A 22,783-nucleotide genomic window follows, 5' to 3' on the forward strand; every position below is an offset into this window, starting at 1 on the left:
GCAAGACCAGAGCTCTTGCCAGCTACACATCAGAACCCATTCCTACAAGAGGAAGCCCAACAGAGATAACTAGACCTTAGATCCAATAACACAAAAGAAGGCAATGCTTCCTGTAAATGGGTTATGAATCTGTAACAGTTTGCTTTCTGAAGACTCCTGGTGAGACTAGTGAAACTGCTTTTCTGAGGATGTAAATGCTAACTGTTTGCATAATTTCAAAAAGAAATATTGGATTACTTAATAGAAGTTCATGGAGGGCTCATGAATGTGCAGAAACTACTTGTAGCTCAGAGACATCCTGAGCTGAAACTGCTGGGAGGCTTGGAGAGGCACCAGGTTATGGCTTCTTCCAGAGACAGGGTACTAGGCTAGGTTCAACTTTGTTCTTATATAATAGATGCTTGTTTTTAATAGTTATGAATTCAAAGTTCATTTGTATAATTCTATGACACTAAAAGAGAAGACCTGAATTCAGTTTTAAATCTTCTCCTCTGTCTCGGAGGGATCTAAGAAATGTAAAGGCTGGCAGTGTGAAAGAGTTGTCTAGATACATCTGAACTGCAAAAAATGTCACTTGAAAGTTATGATAAATCTTGTTCAAATTGTTCTATCTTAGCAATTTCGTCTGTACCAACAGTAGCGCTGTTTAGCCACCACTGTATCTTACTTGTGCAATGTTTTGTCAATGTTTTTCCAGGTGTTCCTGAAGCAGAGGTTACTTGGTTTAAGAACAAAGTCAAGCTGTCCTCTGCTCACCATCTGCACAATGGGTTGCTGCTAATTCCAAATGTTTCTCAGTCAGATCAGGGCTTGTACTCATGCAAGGCAGCCAATCTTCGTGGGGAGGTAACTGAAAGCTCCCAGCTGTTTGTTCTTGGTAAGTCCAGAGTATTGCAGAAATTGCAATGTGGCTGCCGGTACATCTACCGTGCAGAACTAATCAGAGGATGTGGAAAGAGGGAATGGTATACAGGTAGCTCTATTCAAAGATAGGAATCATTCTGCATTTGTTCTCTGGGCAGTATCACCTGAAACAGGGTGGTGCTAAAAGGAAGATAGATAAGGAGAAACTGTCTAAGCAGAGACTGCACCTTCCAGTCCGGAGATATTCACTTTCAGTCTTTCAGTTGTACTAGCTAAGAAAAGCATTTATTAACCATTTCTTAAAGTACTCTCTTAAAATTAGAATGATGCCACTTTTCCTTCTGTGAAGTGCTCTGCTGAGCAGCCTTTCCATATGTGGCTATGTGATACTGACCCATTTCACACCTGACAGGTGCATAAACCCAATGAGCTTTTAAAAAGCACTTCCCAAGTTCAGTGAAGGGTGAAATTTGCTTTTTCTTTCTTTTCTAAACAACAGACAGGAAGCCCAGCTGGATGACTTTAATAGACAATTCCAGATGTGAAATATGGGTTGGTTACCTGGTGGTAACTGGATATGTGGGAAAGGGGTTTCCTTTCCTAGTAACTCATCTTCTATCGTTTCTCCATGCCTAACAGATGAATCATCCAGCCAGGCTTTGGAAGGCTTCTGTGCATTTGATAGTGAAATGTCAAATTTTGAAACCTAGTCCCTGTTATTGATGCAACACCATTAAAGCATCCATTGCAGCTCTTGTCTTTCATGACTAGAGTGAGCACAGATCCCATAGATCATGCAGCTTCCCGAGGAAGTTTAAAATTGAGATTTCTCAGTTTCACAGACAACTCTAAAACCTCTTTGTTAATGTTTACATGATTTCCCTGTGAATCCAAACTGTCTCTAGAAACTCAGTTTGAAAAAAACTGTAGGAAAGCAATTAGCTGGGTTTCAAACTCTAGATAAAAACTCCTATGTGATTTTAAATCCTTTTCTTATCTTTATAAATGCCTTCCTTTTTAAAGATGGAATGTTACTGTGAGTTATGCAAGCTGCTTGTGTTTGTTGGCAAAATATATTTTTAGTTCCTTGTTGGAAAGAAATATTTCAAGGAACCATGACTTGTACTTGTAATGCTAAATGTGATCAGCAATAGAAAGCTTGTTTAGTGTGTGCCATCATCTAATTGGAAGAGGATGAAGCCACCATTCAGTTAAATCAAATATCCTGTCATTTTCATGATAAACAGAATTGGGAATGTTACACAATTTTTAAAACAGCATTATGGTTTGTAAAGAACTAAATCCTGTGGGTTTTAGTATAGACTTATCCTCTTGAGCTCTGAACTCTTAGTCCTTTGGAGCTCTGCCTAAGTATATCATGGGATTTGGCAGGGCTGTAACCATGTTTAATGAGTGCTTGATCAAGGTTGTAGCAGACAGTAAAAAGTTTTCCACTGACTACCACAGACATTTGATTCAGCTTCTGTGTTGTATAAATTCGCTGTGTCATACAAGCTGCTGTATCTCATGATACTATGTAGCTTCATCACATAAGAAAACAGTCAACAAGAATGCTGTGGCAGCCTTCAGAGGGAATTTCATTTATTTGTGGTCATACCAATCCAGATGTTATTTTAATAATTTCTCTAGTGCCTTATCTAACATGAGACAAAGCACACCTTCAGTAGTTGCCCGAAGTTGCTTAGACTGCTCCTCTAAAGGGGTAATATTGCGGCACAGCAAGTAATGCAGTAGTAGCTGGTGGCAGGTTATTTATGCCTCTGAGATGTATGCTGCTATAGTCCTGCTCATTCCCTTGTTCTCCTAATCTGTTACCAGAGGCTCCACGACCTCTTCCTTACTTAGAAGATTTGACAGCAGTGCTTTCCAGTGCTGGGACCAGCACTCATTCAGTGCTGGCATCTCCTTCAGGAACAAAAATGACCGTCAGTCCAGGAGGATCTGCTCTCATAGGTAAGTGAAGTGCTTTAACATTTTTTTAAAACAAAAAGAGGTTAGAGTTTAGATTACAGTTACATATCTAGTCATCCATTTACAATTATGCATCCATTTATCCAGCCATGGGGCACTAGAACAAAAGACATCAAACTGACAGTCATTGTGAGTCATAATCACTGCCAAATTGTTCTCAGAACTCAGAAACTTGTTTAGAAAAAGGAGATCCTCTTATTAGTGTAATGCCTAAAAGGTGCATGAAGCCTCCGTTGTGCCACACTTTATAACACCCTCTAAGAAGTCTTTGCTCTCAGGGGCTGGCTATCTCACTCAGCACAAGATGTGGCAAACTGGTGTACGAGTTGATCTAAAACAACAAATGGTTGTGGTTCTATTTTTCTTTTCCTTCTGCATTTGTCTACTAGTCTTTCCATATGTCTGCTATTTATATTGTTTATCCTTCTTCTTCAGACCCTTTTCTAGGCACGTTTTTCTTGTGCTGGGTCCCTGTTTCATTATGTTCATTTTATTCCTCTTTGTTGTATCAGATAACCAATGTCTGCACAAAGTCATATAAGGAGATAGTCCTCAATTAAATACTTTTCTTCTTTTCATGGTTTTCTGCCTTCCATATAGGTTTCTTCTCTTTACACTGCAAGTTCTGTCATGTGCTGCAGACTCCTTTCAGATCAAAGGCCACAATTTCTTTGCAAAGAGAATCTCATGCCTTTCTAAAGTTCAGGGTATGTTTATTTTAAAATTTCATTTCTCATGCTGATCTTGAGCCTTTACTAACTGTGAAGCTCAGATAGGCGAACAGCTTCTCTAATGGCCTTGTCTAATGGCATATGATGAAATATTGTCAAGTTCCCCAGTTTCAGAATGATCTTTTATCTTTCTAGAGGTAGGATCTACCTTCTAGTAAAGGATCTGTAGTTGGCCTGAGTGTTTTTAGCTCTGATCACTGTACCTTCCAAAACATTATTTATTTACTTTTAGCAGCAATTTTAAGATTTTTATTTTCACAGTGTATGCTTTCTATTTACGTTTTCAGTTTTGTATGGTTTACTTTTCCTGAATGGTGACATCTGCATACATTTGCGACAGCTTTTAGAGTGCAGCTCTGGATTACCTTTCTACTTGTGAAAAAAAATGCAATCAAATACTCTTTGGTGGGGGAATATCTGAAAGTATATATTACTATTGAATAAATAATTCTGAGTATGGCTTTATTGTACTCACCATTGTAAGACTGGGACACACTCCTGTTTAAATCCATTTCCTCTCAGGTTTCCAAAAAGAGGTCTTTAGTAGTTGTAGGGATTTTTTGTTGTTTGAAAGCAGCAGTTGAACCACAAAGGTTGTTCTGCACTGCCTATAGATAACCATCTCTCGATTAATTTTGTTTCTTCATGACATACTATATGCTACTGTTCCACTTCAGGGACAAGGAACTCCATGGATCTTAATAGCAAAGTAGCAAACCAGTTTCATTCTTGAGGCATCAACTTCACTGGAGTTTTAATGACCTAATTTTGCGGCATGTTTTATTAAAAGCTAAGACAACTTCCTGAGAGATTTTTTCTAATAGAAAATCAGGATAGAATAGGCTGTCAAATCAATTAGGAAGCTACAGTCCAATGTGCTGCATCATGTTGTATCATCGAAACAAATATATAGTGTATTCAGCTTCCACGTATGTTACTGGACTGTATTGTCTATAGTTATTCAAAAAAATTTGGCTTCATTCCAAAAAGGATTTTTTTTTTTTTTTAAATCTTGGTTTAGTTTACTCAGAACACTGATATCGGTATGGATCACAAGACTCTCTATTTACTCCCAAATTTAGTGTCCTCACTGCCTTCCAGTGCAGTGGCTAAGTTTATCATGGACTACTGTGATACCTTCAAATTAAACTTTTCCTTGAAATATTGCTATACTGGAAAGAAGATCTGCATGTGTTTCTAAAAACCAGCTGCAAACACCTATTTGGGAACAACTTGTGAACCTGTGACCCATGTACGTGTCCCCTGTCCACAACATCCTCTACAAGCTGTCCATTAATTGCTTCTATTTTGTCACCCAGTGAATTTATTTTAATCCTGTTGTCTTTCATAATTGATTACATAGAGGTCTTCACTCTACTTGCTGTGGATGCCTCATATAAGAAAATTTTGAATATAAATTACTGTGTATAGGGTGCCTTGTCAGTGGTACTGCTGACAGGGACTGCCATCTCTTGGGACTCAGAATTAGACCTGGTATTTGGAAATCTAAAGATATGAGGATCTGTTGAGTAGACGTGAAAACAAGAACAGAATGAAGAGTGAAGAAAAAGACTGATAAGTAAGCTTCTGATAAACTTTATGTCTTAAAGGATTTAAAAGACACCAAAGGTGAAATATTATGTCAGAAACCTAAGTAAATTCAGTTATAGATTTGCCAGGGTTTAAGAAAAATGGGAATCAAAACTTCATTAAACACTGATTTGGTGCCTCTGAAAAAACCCAGAAAATATTAGCACTCAAACAGAACATTGAAGTTGCAAATAAGAACTTGTTTGGAAATTAACAATGTATAAAATATAACAGCAATTGACAAGCAGAGCTGGAAGTAGAGAACTGGAGCCTTCACATGCTATGCATGTTCTTTTACAAAGTGAAATTGTGCAATGCTTCCAACATGATTTCAACCATTTGAAACAATGAACTTGGTCTCTGGAGTCAGTCAGCTCCTGTGGATTTCCTCTACATAAAGTTTAGAGGGTTTACAGAGGAGAAAGGGCAGGGCAATAACACAAACGTCTGGTCTAGAGGTCTTCCTTCCTTTTGCTAGGGGTGATTTAATAGTCATTTGTGTGCCTTCACTGTAGAAGTAGAGGAAAAGATCTTTTGAAGACCTCTGCCCCCTCCAATGGAGTCAACAACCCTCATGTTAAAATCTAAACAAGTAAAAGGCCTGTTTGCAGAGGCTCACAGGAACGTTTTTGTCTTCTGTTGTTCTTACTTTTACTTCTAGTGATTTCAGTTGAGATTTCAGTTAGCTTTCTAGGTCCAGCTCATTATCTGGTTAGACAGTATGATGTAGACAGTGGTTTACACAGAGGGATGCTTACCCTGCTCTTTCAGAACTGTTGGAAGTATGTGTAGAGTACTGCAGACCAGCCCTCACATTTGTTGGCAGGTTGTATAGTAGACACTTCTGTGTTATATGAAAAGCACACATCCGAAGGACTGGATTTTCCTCAAAGCAGGAGCTAGAGGGAGCTTGGGGATGTTTCTGGGTTTTACAGTAGCGCAAACTGAAAATCAGTGACGAGCAACAGACTGTTGTGCACTTTCTGATGTCCTTGGTTTGTGGTAGGCACACAAGAAGACTTTATACAACACACACAGATGAACGAATAATAAATTTCTGAAATTATGCCAATTCATATTTCTTTGGAAAAATTTCACATTAGCTCTTATGTGGGGACATGGTTAAGTGGTGGACTTGGCAGTGTTAGGCTTATGATTGAACCTGGTGATCTTAGAGGTCTTTTGCAAGAGAACAATTCTGTGATTCTGTAATCTTAGTAAGATTTCTTTCTTTGAGAGTTTTTAAATTTTCAATACAGTTTTCCTGAATGTTGGTAATGAAAGTATTGTAAGAAATTCTGCCCCTTTCCTCTTAAAGAAATTCTTTTTTTGGTCACTTGTTTTGTGGGGTTTTTTCTGATTTTTTAACAATATTCATTAACATTTCTTTTCAATGCCCTAATTACTTTGTGTATTTACCTTTTTGAATTAAAGCAACATCCTAACCTGACATATATTCAGTAAAGTTTGTTTATCTATGCCACAAGTATAGCTTAATTTTTTTACACAAGTGCCTGGTTGCATTTCCATGCACCTTGAGCTTTGTTCATGTTAATTTTGGCAAAACTGAAGTTGTAGGATGTTTCTGACTTCTAACACTCAAGCAGAAAAGGCTTAGGGCCTATCAAGAATACTTGTTTTCATTTGAGTTCAAGCTCGTTGTTTCCTGTATTTGAAGACAGTTCAGTGAGAAGGTTGAAGGATTATACAAATCCTAGTGGGGAATCACTACAGTTTCTCAAATTTATTGTGATGTTATTGGAAACCTCAGCAGACTTATCAATAGATGCAAAATATGATATAGAAATGTCTCCTTAGCACAGAAGAATGCTGTAACTATTGCAGTTATGTGACATAGTGAAAGCTGAAGGTTTAATGACTTTGACTTATGAATTATATTTAAGTGTGGATTCTTGCAGGAACATAGGAAGAAATGTCAGAAATTAGTACTACTCGGAATACGGAAATGTAGGAGTACCCATAAAATGTGAACACAGTTTGACTGCTTTTAACAGCACAGTGTTTCTTGGCATCTGTTGCTTTGTTTAAGTATTTGGTTGCAAATGAGCTCTTTGAGTTGCACAGAAAATGTCTGTGAAAACATTTGATAAATTTTTCCCCAAAGCTTTCAGTTTATGTCCCACTTGTTTTTCTCAGAAATGTTTTTGGATTTCTGAAAACATAATGTGCACTTGAGGATATGCATATTGAAGGAAAGGGGATTACTGCATTGCACATTGTATATAATTAAATAAAACTTTTGGACTGCGTTTAGGAGGCAGCCAAGGGAATGTAAATGTCTTTATTTTATAAATCAGCACAAGCTTATGAATTTAAAGATGAATGGAAGCACAAACAGTTAAGATAGCTGGAATCTGAAATGAACAGAAAATCTAGCTCTTGTTTGGCACAGTGTAAGCCATACACAATGTCTTTTAAAAACATAAGACATCCAAGAAAAATTAAATAGTGAGGTAATGGTAGCTAGTCTATTTGAAATTAAGTATTGAAATAATGGTAGCTGTTGTATATAGCTGCAATAAATATTTCTAAGGCTCCCTGTATCTTGATGAAATATTCACATTTTGGAGAAAAATAGCAGTATTTTTTTTTTATTAAAAGAGAATCCATCTGTATGTAAATTCTGGACCTTTAGTCTGTTTTTATTCTTTGGATTAAATGAATACAATGCAAATCCTGGAGCATAATGTTTTTTCTAGGGAATCTGAAGATATGAGTGAACCTGTGGGTGAAAGCCTAGGTATTTATGTGGAATCTGATTTCCATCCATTTTATCTCTCAGACTATATATTCTCCAGTTTGTTCACTGGGAACCTGCTGTCATCCCCAACTTAGAACTCTGAATTTTCACTTTTCCAGGCTATACTACGTCTATTAAATCTTGTGTATTTAGTAAAGAAAAGTCCCTATTTGTAGGATATACTGATAATAACTTTGAAGTTAGATGATAAAGTATACAAAAAAGTACAGTCACTTGCCCTGTATTTATTGTGTTCTTCCTGATAACTTCCATATCAAATTTACTGACTTCACAAGTCAGAACATGATTTTACTATCTCCCAGCACTGCAAACAGAGTCCTTAGAAGCAGATTTCTTTCTAGTTTTATACAGTATCCACAATGACCACAGAGTTAGAGCAACTTAGCCGCCAATTTCACTGCTTCTTCACAAGATGAAACGCTGGACTACAAATTCCTATTCTGCAAACACCGATGTTATTTAGCAATGAAGCTGTTTTTAAAACAAGGTAATAACAAAAACTATTAACTTAAAAGATGCAAAGGATTCCCACTACCAAAACCAGTATTTCCCTCTCATTTTTCTGTATATCCCCCTCATTCTCTAGTAGAGTCATTTAGATGCCCAGAAGGGCTCCCAAAAAGTACAATAGGAAAATGTAATCATGGTAGTCACTTTGACGGCAACAGGCAGCCTTCTGTGTCTAGTATTTGCCTACTTGCAGATACAAGCATTATCTAGATGAGGCACTGAACAGAAAAATTAGAATAGATCTTTTAGAGTGTTCTGGGGTCCATTATAGTGAGTGCTGTGCCGATGACTACTTTAGGAGAAGAAACAGATCATATAGATGGACTGATACCATGATCAGGACCAAACTCTTTCAGCAGAGGTGAAGAAGTTTCTGCTGCAATGGCTTGCTACGTATCTTGCCTTTGAGCCATAACATCTGTAAACATAGGATGCATACTTGTTAATCAGTGTGAAGAGCCATAAATTAACCAGATGAACACAACTGATTTCACCAGTACAGATTTCCCACATTGTTTGGTGGTAAGAGCAAGAGTACATCTATCTTCTTGAAACACAAGAAGTTTTCCTTTACTCCCTTCTGTCCTTCCCCTCTCTACTATGACGCTGCTCCTAATTTTCCTAGGTTTTGGGAATTACTGTTTCATTAAAATTGGCAGCAGAAATACAAAATAATTCACAGTCCGCACAGAGTCAGCAGAAAAAACTCATGACTAATTATGATTAAACCTGTTTCTGTGCTTCCCTAAGGAAAAAGACGGCTGCAGAAATTGTGTGTAGGAGTCAGATGAAAACATGACTATCTGAGAGGTTGTTTTGCACAGCATCATTTTGTTCCTTCTCATTCTCTGTTATGAATTTGCCATCATGTTTTCAAAGTAGTTCTAAAGGGAAAGAGTATTTATACAAACATTTTTTAGACTAATACTTCCATTGTGAAGAGGATAAAGCAGCAGGTGCTTTCAAGGGATAATTTGTCTTGCTCATTGTGTTTTCGATTCGCTTCTGGTTTTACTTCAGTGAAAATTCTGCCTTTTCACACTGTTTACAAGAATTCACATGTATATCTTTTTCTATAAAGATTATATAAATTAATGTCAAGAGTATGCCGTTATCATTGCAATTAATTCCTAAATAAGATTCCGTCACATTGATTAGATTCTAAATATTCTATAAAGTTCATATTGTATTACAGTATCTTTCTTCTACATCAGACTTCACCACAGCATTTTGTTGAAACCTGTGGCTTTTCATTTGTGTATTTATACTGTGTAAATTTCAGTGTATAGAGTAACTATAAATAAATACTTACAGTTTTCAAATCCTTTAGCAGCATTTTATTTATAGCTTTAACTCAGGGTATTGAGGTCTAGTACCATTTTCTGTCAGAGTTCAGTGGAATACATACCTAATTTTTTTAGTTTGCTTTATTTAATTTTAATATAATTAATAATTGTGCTGCCAAGTCCCTTCTTTCCTCCTTTGCCAGACATTTCAGATAGTAGTTGTCAATCATCTTTCGTCTCCCAGTTTTGCATTTTGATAAGTACATATTTGCAACTTACCGAGACAGGGGCATAGGCCTTATGGTTTGTAAGCCTAGGTGAAGTTTTCTGTGAACTTTCTGTTCTATATTTATTGTACTCTGTTATGTCCTGAAAGATGCAGTCTCTGAGTAAACGGGTGCTTACTTTTTTTCACACCCAGGCTTTTTTTTGTTGATGCAAAGTATTTTGAACTAATGCAGCACAAAAGTTTGCCTATATTATGAAGAGTGATCACTGATTAATAGCAACGGTGTAAAACTGAACTTTAAGGTAAAAGCATTTAGTTGAACACTAGTACCAACGAATCTGCCGTATTTTTTTTTGCTTGTATTACAAAGTGTACACTTGCACAATTCAGTTGATGTTTTCACCATTGTTTTCCATACAGTTCTGCTGATTTAAGGTATCAGACTGCTGAAAAAATGAATCCTCGAACCAACAACATTTGCACTATTTTCTTTCCTGTTGTTCAAGTGTTCCAGTGAGAGCGATGCGTGCTTTGTGTTTTGATAGCTTTAGCACAGTTGCCAAGAGCCTTTCTGCAGCTACAGTCATACAGAAAGTGCTCCAGAGGCGTAATGGGGAGCTGAATTTGGCCTGCACTGTGCATTTATTCTTTCCTCTCAGTAAATTATTAGTATGCTGTGAAAGATTGGTCTTCCCTTACAAAATACTCCCTTGTTGTCCTTGAAATATTAACATTTTCTCTACTAAAAGATGTAATTTGTATTAGATCTTTGTTTTTGTTTCCAGCTTTTGCACGTCTGTGACTCATCCTGGCTTTGAATGAATTCAAAGTCAGAGTAGACTTTGGTTGGGAGGCTAAAGGCAGTATTTTCTTTCCCTACTTAACAAGGACTGAAGGAGAAAGGCTCTCTCATGCCAGAGCTTTCACTGCTCAGAACTAGTCCCAGAAAAATGCTTCCTCCTTGCCTTCCCAGGGGTTATGATGCACTAAAGCTCTGCAATACCTCTGGTGCCTGGAAACAAAGCCAGGTTTAACTTCTCAGGTGCTATAGGGGTAGGTGTTGAGCCTTGGAAGGATAAAGCAGTCAATGACGAAAGGGATGGGAAGAAGTAGAGAAGAGGTGTTGGTAATCCACATTAAATGGTATTAAAATTATTCCTGGGAGATGAGAAGGGGATATTAATGGGACATGGGTTTTTATTGCACTCTGGTTCTCACTTAGTATGCATAAAACATTATCCTGCAGCTTATGCAACTATACACACGGGAAATGTATAGGAAATAAAACTTTAAAAATGTTATTGACACTTTTCTGTATACACAAATGAAGAGTATCCATTACATACAGGTCTCGGAGGTGTTAGTAAACTTTTATAGTTAAATGTTAAAACCCACAGTAATTACTCACTGGTAGGGAATAGCATTTGGAGGTTTCATCCCATGTTATTGATTACTGGCTGATCTTTTAGCTAATATTTTCTGTATACATTTTGGAATGTATACAGAAAATATCAGATAATGTATACAAAATATCAGATACAATATATAATGCCTATGCAATAGGGCACACAACAAAGACCTGTGTAGCCATTGCACAAGTGAGAGGCCCAGTATTTATCCTCTCAAGTGTAAGATGGTGTCTCCCCAGTGCCTGGATCTACCTCTTAGCATGAAGATGGCTAGGACATTCCACAGGTCACTACTAGCTCTTTGCATATTGTAAGAGTTGTTCTGCTTTGTATGAGCAAGAAAGCATCAGCTGTCCTGGGCAAGGCAGCATTTTCTGCCATACGAATAGTGTAATTCGAGGTATGATTAGTGGTTAAAGGCAGACAAATAAAGACTACAATAGCCCAGTCCCTAGGGTTAGCTTAGTTGGTGTGATCAAATGCCAAAGAAGGTCAGCAAGTGTTCCTCAACGAAGTAATATACTCCCCAGTGTCAAGGATTTGATCTTAGCCATGCCTGGAAATCAAACTATTCAGTCTTCCTGGGTAGACTAATGAAAATGGTACTTCTAGTCTTGCAGTGATAGGCACCTCGCTAAGGTATAGAAAAATTGTTAAGGAAAAACTGTATATTTAAATAAAATCTTGATTACAGCAATTGTAAGTCATCTTACCTCTCTTGTAGGAGCAGTACTTTCTCAGTATTTGTTATATTTGTTTATGTGCTTGAAGTGACAGGGCCTCATTGACAGGCCTAAAACAATATGGGTGACCCATGGATTATTTGTATTGCACTGCTATGTGTACTGTTCAATCTGTAACCTTTCGCTTTGCTGTTTTCAGAAGAATTGAGCTGTTTTATTCTTAATACATAAGATTGTGAGAAAGTATTTCATTATCAGCCAAATTGGGCTGTGCCGCCTTAATTGTAGCTTCTTGAGTATGCAAGGTGAGAAAAAGAAAACTATCAACACCCTGGCTAACCAATCAGCATGAACATGGATGCTGTGTGGCAAAAAAAAAGACAGGAGCTGTGCAGCAATGTTGAATCTCTACGGCCATTTAGCTTAAAGATAAGAGATATCCAGCTGCTTCATCATCTCTTCTCCTGGGACCTTGACTACATTCCAGGAGGAGGTAGGGGCGGCAGGCAGCTGCGGCCAGACTCTACTTTTTGGGGTGCTGTAAGCTGTTTGTTCAATGGTATAAAAGTTAAGCTTTTGGGAGCAATGGTCAGAGACCTCGCCTTCAAGTGGATGCACTGCGTAGTGACCCCAGTTGCTGGGGCAGCCTGTCCAAATCATCACTGTGGAAAAAAAAGGGGCTCCCAAGGCAACTGTGGATCTGATGATGATGATGAAGCAATTGATGATGTATCTTTCCTAATCACTACACTTATTCCCTTGTAGTAATGATTACACACATTGCCTATAAAAGCTGTTAGTTACCTTGTTGTTGATCACTACTAATCATTTGTTACCTTTCTTGCTGTCATAAGTTGAGTAACTTGATTTCACAGAGTATTCGAGAGTTTGTGCTTTTTTGCTGATCATGCTTTGTTCTAAAAGCCTTGTTGTAAAATGATACTATTGTTTCAGAGGGGTTTTTGTATAGAATACTCTTTCATTATACATACATACTAAGAAAAACAAAACAGTGTAAAGCTGCAATAATCAGTATAGATTGCATTCACAGAAACTTAGCCAGACTGTTAAGGTAACAGTGAAATGCATGGAAAAGCAGGACTATCCTAAGCCACAGGCAGTCCAAGTAATATGTGCCATCCATTGCACATAGGTTTTCTGGCTCCTCAGCCCTGCAATTGGTGCAGATGAATTACATCAGAAAAACTGGCTTTCTTTTTCCCCAGGAAATATGTAAGGCAACTTAACTATCTTTCCTAGGCCACGCAAGTCTCATAATTCTTCTGTAATTCCTCATGAAACTGCCAAAATGTTGTGCAGCTGGTATGAGGACCACAAGAAATAGTATCTTACAAACACTCTTCCTCAGCTCAACAGGCAAAGAACTCAGTGTGAACCTAAACCTCATCAGCTTTGCTGTTGATCCACAGGTATACTCATACAATTTGCTTCAGAACAGCAAATTTTTTACAGGTGCTGGTTTTGGTCAGTTGTTGCTTGGAAAATCGCCCATTGCTGTAACAAAAAAAAACCCTCTAGGGCTCAGTTTTCTCTATCTTTACAGCAGTATTTTGTGTAGCAAAAATTTTGTGTGAACTTTTGTGTAACAAAACCTTCTGATTTTTAATATAAAAAACAAGAGTGGCCCTGTGTTTTAAGTAGAAGGTTTGGAGACCAAGTTCTTGTATTTCTCCTTCAAGCATGCTCTTTGAGAGTTGCTAGCTGTGTAACCTCCCTATCCCACTTCCCTCAATAATAAGATGAGGATGATCCAAAATAGTGGGAACATTAGAAGGCTCAATATAAATATTTACAGCCTGATCTGAGGTTTTTATATGGCTGATTAAACTGGCTTCGCGATAATTTTTTTTTCAGCTGCTGAGAAGGTATCCATTACCATAGTGTTAGTGGGGTTTTATTACAAGAAAATGAGGAGACAATGGGGAAACCTTTTCCCCAATTTTGACCACTTCAAAGCGTGTAATTTTGCAGCAAATTCAGTACTCAGTAGATTTCTTTCACGTCCCTGTTTTTTTAGGTTGTGCTGTGGATGGTCATCCAACTCCAAATATCACCTGGCTTTATTCTGGTGAGCCTCTCCGTCTGCAGCATCAGCTCCTGGCAGCAGGCCGGATACTTCAGATATTCAATGTCAGTGATGCTCTTCATGGTGAATTCAGCTGCCTTGCTCAGAATGAGGCTGGCTCGCTCACACAAAAAACATCCCTGGCTATACGAGGTAACTTTCCAGTTTCAGTTCTGCTGCCCTGTGCAGCTTTTGCCATGGACTTCCCTGCACTGCCTGGATTTCACCTATGTGAAGCCAGAACTGACATGGACAGCAGGAAATAGATGTTTTGATGTTTTATTGCCATGGATATAGATTTGCAGGACTATCGGGTATTTTGCATTGTCTTTGGTTTTACTTTACTGGAATGACACCTGATATTTCTGCCTTGCTGAGCATAAAACACACCTTTCTGATTCAAGCTATACTTATACTTGTTGCGTCTGGACAATTTACTTGTCCAGGAATTCAAGGCAGAGGTGTCACAGTTTGAACTCCAAGTATTAGAAGTCTCTCTGTTAATCTGCTAGAGTCAGTGTTTCAAAATTTCTTCTTGCTTGAAAACACTTCAAAAAAAGCTGCAGCTGTTATATTTCTCCTAGAAATAAGCTGAAGGTGGTAAAGCCACAGAACAGAGCAGCTGGTAATTGCAGTTAACCATGTCTTCACAAAATCATGCTCCTTTAAAAATAGAGGTGCACTGTCCTGCATTAGTGGTGTCTGGCTTTACTTAACTGCTCTACTATATCATTCACTTTCCATGCTCAATATCTCTAAGGAACAAAAAATTTGGTTTCTTACATCAAAGGCAATCAGTGGTTTACATCAGCTGGAATTCTCTTCCTACTTCAGTGGTTTACATCAGCTGGAATTCTCTTCCTACTTTGTTTATTGCCTGGTGCCTTATAGGTGTTAGTACCTCTCCTTCTCCTGAGACACCAAGTCCAAATATCTCATTGTGAAGAGCATCTCTGTCTCTTTCTTTTCTAAGGGTCTCCTCCTGGTAACTGTTGAGTGTTAACGTGTCTCTCCCACACTTTTTGGCAGAATACTGGTGGTCAGTGGACAAGCTGATGGCTTGTTCGGCTTCCTGTGGCCACAAAGGTGTGCAGCTGCCCCAGCTGAGGTGCTTACTGGATGGGGACGAAGTCAACATATCCTACTGCAAAGAGAAGCCTAAGCCAGCCCTGCAGCCTATTGCATGCAACAGGAGAGACTGCCCTTCACGGTTTGTCTGTGTCTGCATTATGCTAAAATGTCCTACCTGCTTTTAAGATGCACTTGAAGAGTCCTTTGCACTGGACATCATGTCATTGCAGCCTCTTTGGTGCCTGTCTGGAGAAATGTCATAGCTAAATGGGAACTTATGAGTGCTTAACCCAAACAGTTGGAAATTTGTAGTAAAATTTTTGGAAAGCATTAACAGTACATGGTAGAGAGTTTACTCCTTCCATATTTAAGTTAGAAAATAATAGAGAAGCTATTGCCTACTCTTTATTAGCAAACTTTACAGCTTGTCTTGGGTGATTGCAGTCTCATCCTGTGCTGGGTGTAAATATTATGCCTCTTCTAAGTTCTGTACATGTGAGAATTCCTTCACTCAGGAACTGTAGGGTCATATCTTTTTGTGTGTTCCACATGGCTTCATACCAATGTATCCCAACAGTATAACAGAGAAGAGGTCTAGCAGTTGTTTGGCGGTTTTATTTGGAGTTCTTGTATTACCCGTTGGTATGGACAGGACTGTAGCTGCAAAGTATTCCCTCAGCAGAGTGGAAAGAGCCTCTGTGGAGTGGGCACATACCATCAGATCTAGTGGGCATGAAGGGGGGTCAAACTGAGTTCTGCCTTCTTTTGAAGATTGCTAACTTGTGGTCTCTTTGGGACTGTAAATCTCGACAGCTGTAATCCTCTGTTTTTCAGCTTCTGTTTAATACAATGTGGCCAGGATAAATTGAAAGAGTGCTGACTAGCCTTACATCTTCCTCTGCTACTTCTTGCCCACAGAAAACACTTTCTTCTTTGGCACTCTTTGGCACAAAGAAGAATACATCCTGAGTGCCTATCCAGAGAGACCGTTTGATGTTATATGCCCGCTAGCTTAAAAATTTTCCTAGTTCTGTGATTCAAGTGGCTCCTTAGCTGAGATGTGTGAACATGCTTTTCCATATTTTCTGGGTTTTTACTCCCTCCTCTCCCTTATTTCCACTGTGGATTTGCTGTGTTTTGGTATATAGGCAGTTAAAAGTAGTCAGGATCTCAAGAGAAATTTAGTGCTTCCCTCATTCAACAGTGATTTGGGTCTGTTATTAAAAAACAGAGTTTAAGCAGAGGCAAGGAGAGGTGCTAAGTAACGCAATGAGAAGTGAGCAGCCCGATTTACCATGCTTGCTGTGTCTTGGGTATATGGCAAGGTTCTGCTTAATTACCTTTTAAAATATATTCCTACTGCTCTTTGCAGGCAAATGTTTTCTGAGTTGCCAGCTGAGTCGTAAGAATGAAACAAAGAGAGTTTTGATGAAATATGAAACATACTAATTAGCAGCAGTTTTCCTTGGTGAAGGCAGTAAATTCTGTGGCAAGGTTTATGTCTCTTTATACCTGCCCTGAACAATAAGGCAACCCATAATCCTCCACCAGCTGCTGAGAAACTGCTGAGATGTAAGCTCGGAAATAAAAGTTGATTGAAATGCAGAGCAGAGCTTAATGAGGAAGGCAGAAACTTCAGCTTCAAACTCCACAAACTGCGTGACAAAAAGTAGCAGTGTTTCTGCTTTCTGTGTGGGGAATGTGTTTGTTCTTCTACGTCTTTGTGTGATCATGGGAGTTAACCTGCAAAAGACTGAGAAATAGTAATGGGTGCCTCTCCATGGGACTGGAGAATGCCTATTTTGTAAAATAATCATAAGCAGTGCTTGTGAGGGAAGTAATAGGCAATAACACACGAAGTCCTGCCATGTATCCTAAAACTCAATGAAGCAAACTGCTGACATGACCATAAAACTCTTCAGGAAACTAGTAATCAGTTCCATCTTTCCTGTTTTTACCTACCTCCTTCCCAAACCCAACTGTGTGAGTGTTTCACTTAATTATGTAGAATCATAGAATAGTTTGGGTGGGAAAGGACCTTAAAGATCATGCAGTTCCAAACCCCCTGCCATGACTAGGGACACTTCCCACTAGATTGGGCTGCCCAAGGCCACATCCAGCCTGGCCTTGAACACTTCCAGGCAGGGGGCAAGCAGAACTTCCCTGGGCAACCTGTTCCAGTGCCTCAACACCCTCATTGGGAAGAATTTGTTCCTAATGTTTATACTAAACCCTTCCCCCTCTAATTTAAAGCCATTCCTCTTTGTCCTATCACTACATACACTTGTAAAAAGTCCCTCTCCAGCTTTCTAGTAGCCCCCTTCAGGTACTGGAAGGCTGGTATAAGGTCTCCCTAGAGCCTTCTCTTCTCCAGGCTGAACAAGCCCAATTCTCTTAGCCTGTCCTTGTAGGGAGGGTGCTCAGAGCATCTTTGTAGCCCTCCTCTGTACCCGTTCCAACAGCTCCATATCCTTCTTATGTTGAGGATTTCAGAACTGGACACAGTATTCCAGATGACGTCTCAGAAGAGAGGAATAGTGGTGCAAAATAACTTCCCTCAACCTGCTGGCCACGCTGCTTTTGATGCAGCCCAGGATACAGTTGGCCTTCTGGGCTGCAAGCACACATTGCTGGCTTGTATCGAGCTTCTCATTGACCAGCACCCCCAGGTCCTTCTCTGCAAGGCTGCTCTCAATCACATCATCCCCCATCCTGTATTGAAACCTGCAAACTGCCAAGGTGTAGGACCTTCTACTTGGCCTTGTTGAACCTCGTGAGGCTCTCACAGGCCCACTTCTCCAGCCTGTTCAGGTCCCTGTGGATGACATCCCATACTTCTGGCGTGACAACTGCATCACTCACCTTGGTGTCATCTGCAAACTTGCTGAGGGTGCACTTGATCTTGCTGTCTGTATCCTTGATGAAAACGTTAAACTGCACTGGTCCCAGTACGGACCCCTGAGGAACACCATTTGTCATGGATCTCCATCTGAACATTGAGCCATTGACCACTACTCTTTGGATGCAACCATCCAACCAGTCCTTGCGCACTGGACAGTCCACCCATTAAATCCATCTCTCTCTAAGTTAAAGAGAAGGATGTTGTAGGGGACCATGTCAAAAGCTTTAAGAAGTCCAGATAGATTACATCCATTGCTTTTCCTATGTCAAATGATGCAGTCACCCCAGTATAGAATGCCACTAGGTTGATCAGGCAGGACTTGCCCGTGGTGAAGCCATGCTGGCTGTCTCAAATTACCTCTATGTGCTTTAGCACAGTTTCTGTTCCATGATCTCACCAGGCATGGAGGTGAGGCTGATGGGTTAGTATGATCCTTAAAGATACAAAATGTATTTTGCATCTTGGAAGGAGCTCAGACATGAACTATTGTTTTCTGCTGTTACAGGCTTTTTACTAGTTAGATTTTTTTAAAACCTAGCGCATAGGAGTTTGGAGGCTCAGCCTTCACTGGCAAATGCTGATCTCTCAAGAGGAAGGTTCCTAGACTAACTGCAACGGCACCCTCCCTGAGCGACCTTCAGAGTTTCTGGATTATCCCAGCTGTCAGGGGCTTAACAGAGCAGGCAGATGCCAACAGGACCCAGCAGGCTTTTTGGCTATTCTGTCTGCAGCAAGTTCAAAGTGACCTGTCAGTTACTCCAACAACTCTACAGAGACTGTTTTCCCTACTGAGGAGTAAAAATGGGCTAGTCGTTGCTAGCATTGTGACTGTAGCCTGAGACGAAGACCTCCATGGCGTGGCAGTGTAAGAGCAGCTCTGGCCAGCTCCTTGCCTGGGCTAGAAATATTTACTAACACTTTAAAAACAACCTTAAGGGCTAGAAAAAAAGATTTCTGGGCCCAAAAAGCCTTAAGAAGGGTAATTTAATGAAAAATGTGGTCTTTTCTCAGCTTTCATCCTCTGAGCAATTTTCACTGTCTACTGTAGGAGGCTGAGGCATTCAGCACCATCCAGGATTGCACCCTAAATGAACCAAGCCATTGTTGCCATTATTTGGTCCCACACATAAAGACCTATTGACACCAGTGATCCTGCAAATGGTGGAAGCTATCTGCTCCCTGACCTGTTTGTTTTTCTCTCACAGATGGATGGTAACATCGTGGTCTCCTTGCACACAGAGTTGCGGTGGAGGCATTCAGATGCGACGAGTGACATGTCAGTGCCTGACAGCTAAAGGCAACTCTGTCCCAATGCCAAACGAGGCTTGTGCCCAGGTGTCCAAGCGCCCAGTGGATACACAGAACTGTAACAGGCAGCTCTGCGTTGAGTGGGTGTCCTCCTCCTGGGGCCAGGTAAAGGACAAGCCAGTAGTCCAAGGACAGCCTCATAGTGTGGGCTAGATAAAAATGATCCAAAATGGGAGGAGCGATCTTGCACCTAGGTATTTTTACATTATGGTTTGCAGGCTTTTGAGGAGGCAACTAATTTGCTCAGCTCATTTAACTCCTTGTTTTATGTACTACATGCTTGGATTTCTGTAGCTTCCCACAATCCCTAGAAATGTTGCTTGTGAATAAGACTTTTACTGCAGAACCGTGTATCATCTCAAATTGAAAGTTTTGCAGCTCTTCTTTATAGTGGCAGGAGACACATCTGGGAAATAGACTTCTCCAGTTCTTAATTCCCCTTATCACTCTGTAAGTGTGTTTCAGTTTTGGCAGGCAAGATTCAGGACTGGTGACCAATACATTTGGGACAGGGAGTTGTACAATAGCCTAGTTTTACAAAGTTGCTGATGTTGCCTGAGAATGCCAAAAAGTGGGAGTTTTCTTCATTTGCTTCATGGCAAAAAGAAAAAAGGAGGGCTAAAAAGCATTTTCAGACTACTTCATGGTGTTTTGCAGATCTTCAAATTGTCTCCTTGCAGCCTTATATGATGATGAGATGTTAAAAAGCTTCACTCCATAAATACCAGGTGTTTTAAGTGTTTAGAGTTAAATTGCTTTATTGTGGCAAGACGCAGAAGAGTTTTGTCTTTGTTTCTCTGTGACTTATGAGCTTCCCTGAAAAAACACTTGTCAGTATGTAGTCAATCATAAGCTGGAGCCAGTTGTAACTATGTGCTTTCCTCCCTTTTCTCTCCACTCCAGCTTGACTGAGCCATATATGAAGGTTGATGAGTCGATTAGGGATAGTCTAGACTTAGGGGCAGAAACCCACAGTTTTTAGACCAAAGTTCTCCTGAGTGGTGACTCACACAGCAGTATGGCATTCAAGAGTGAATGAGAGGTCAAGTTAAAACAACAGAAACAATTTTTTCAGAGGCTAAAGATGGTTACTTAATCGTAACTTTTGGTTCTGGGTCTGACAAAACCAAAGTAGTCAGGCATCTAATTGAAATTATAAGTCAGGTAAAGGCATAGGAGTGAGGCTTTTTACTGTGCAAAAAGAGGCTAAGGAAATAATTACTGTTGTTATTAATAATAGCTGTTAGTCTTGATATAGTGAACTATCATGAAATATTTTACCTCCCTTTCTAATTAGCTTTCGGTAAGTCAGTTTGAAAACTATGACAAATGTTATCTCATTGAATTAGAGGCTAGAGTTATATGATGGTTTGTTCTGTATTTGGTTCGGGTAATATTCACAATATCTTGTGCTGCGTCGGGTTTTTTTACAGTGTTGGTAGGAAAAAGTGTCTTCAGCTACTAGAACTTATTGTTCACTACTTGGAACAACTTCATTTAACTCTTGCCTCTGTATTTTGGAAACTTCTCTCATGGAAGGTGACTGAGTTATTGTATTGCATTTATGAATAACGCTTGTTATTAGCCTTTTATATATATATTCCAACAAATGACGTTTCCATTCTCCTTGCTCAAAAGGGGGGTTTGCTGGGAGCAACTGGAAACCTGGCAGTTACTGCTTCTCACTCTCAGTTGTCAGGGAGGGAAGAAATAGCAGCAGGAAGGAAGTATTATGCGTGGAGCGCATGGTAGTGTGAAATAGGGCCCCTAATGATAGGAGAGGTGGAGCAGTCAGAGGGATCGATCAGCAGCCCTCCCCTGGCAATAATTCCTCCCTTGCACAAAGGTCTCTTTCTTCAAGCCTTAATCTGTTTTTTAATGTAATTTCCAGATGCTTAGAAAAATAAACAGTTTCCTTAAAGTTCACATAATTTTGAAAGAGCACAAATACATGCTTCTTACCTGTAGCTCATTAGGATGTATTCAAAGGAGAGGATTGAAAGGATTAAACAGTAAGCATGTGATTGATAAGATTCAATAGGTTAGGATAACTTAAGTATTGGAGCAAGATTGTAGATCTGCTGCATTCGTCATGCTTGCTGCTTTTGTTTATTATCTTGCCATGCTTTTATTATTAAATGGAGTGGAATATGTTCTTGGTTCAATGTGTTCTTGGTTATTAACTATTTGTCCATAAATTGTGGTAGCGCATGCTGTAAAATGCACAGTAAAAAGAATGTCTTGAGATTTCCTGTATGAACCATAGACTCTTGGCTAATGACATACAAGCATTTTATTTGCTCTAACAGATGTATTTAAGATTGAACTATTGAAGAGGAGAGGTAATGAATCTACAGAGCAGATACAGAAATGCAGTTTTAATGCTGCTGGTGGAGAGTAAGGTAGGGCAGGAAATGACTGCACATTCGCCTTTGAAGTGCTCAGAGCTTCAAGAAGTGCTTGAAAGCTCAACAGTCACTGCATGGCAGCATGCATTTCATTTCACCATCAGTCTTATAAAAGGGGAACATATCCTGCCTTTTACCTTCCTTAAGTGATTTTTCTGCGATCACAGTGTAATGGGCCTTGCATTGGACCCCGACTGGCTGTACAGCACAGACAGATATTTTGCCAGACCAAAGATGGGACTTCTGTGTCTTCTGATCAATGCAGTGCCTTACCAAGGTAGGACAAGAATCTCTTATGTATGAAACCAGTACCTTTGCAGAGAGGTTGAATAGATTAGTGACTTAACTGACAACTTTTGAGTTTCTCCCATGTAACAAAGAGGCGATGCTGCAACCCATATTGTTACATGGGACAGATCTCACAAGGCTTAAGCCCAGGCTTCACTATTTGTTCCTGTGAGCCCCAGAAAAAATCTTTAGTTGGCCAACCACTGGAAAATCTTCTAGGCATGCCACATACTGACTGAAAGGCTGTGGTATCTCTTCTCAAGTTGCCAGTCTCCTTCTCTCTTATTTAAGCACAAGCTGTAACTGGGGAAAAGGGGGCTCCAAAGTTTTTAGTTTCCTGCAAATGAAGTCCACTTTCAACAATGTATAGGCATCTGTACTTTACATGAGACTTAGGTATGTAAATCATGCCTGATAATGACTGGAGATTGATATAATTGGCCCTTCGGCTCCCTGTCATCTATTTTCATCATCTGTGTCACAAGTAGGTGGGAACCAAGCATGCCTGTGCATCTTCTGTTAGACTACATTGAAAGAAAAAGGAGGGTTTCAGAGAATGGATTTTGCTCCCACTTGTTAAAAGCCATAAAAAACTTACAAAGCCCTGCCGTGTCTTACTGGTTGTCACTTCATTCATTGCATCT

General features: G+C 39.6%; 1 protein-coding gene across 4 annotated transcripts in view; it reads left to right on the forward strand.

Annotated features, from left to right (window-relative positions):
• The window catches only part of ADAMTSL1 (ADAMTS like 1), a 391,465-nt gene that overhangs the window by 364,786 nt on the left and 3,896 nt on the right, over positions 1–22,783 (forward strand). For all 4 annotated transcript variants that reach the window (XM_054053917.1, XM_054053919.1, XM_054053918.1 and 1 more), the window contains 6 exons: positions 698–877; positions 2,704–2,838; positions 14,115–14,315; positions 15,192–15,372; positions 19,341–19,548; positions 22,019–22,128. In XM_054053917.1, the coding sequence (XP_053909892.1) occupies positions 698–877; positions 2,704–2,838; positions 14,115–14,315; positions 15,192–15,372; positions 19,341–19,548; positions 22,019–22,128 (1,015 nt within the window). The remainder of the gene's footprint in view (positions 1–697; positions 878–2,703; positions 2,839–14,114; positions 14,316–15,191; positions 15,373–19,340; positions 19,549–22,018; positions 22,129–22,783) is intronic.

This window comes from Cuculus canorus, chromosome Z, assembly GCF_017976375.1.
Source record: "Cuculus canorus isolate bCucCan1 chromosome Z, bCucCan1.pri, whole genome shotgun sequence".
NCBI lineage: Eukaryota > Metazoa > Chordata > Aves > Cuculiformes > Cuculidae > Cuculus > Cuculus canorus.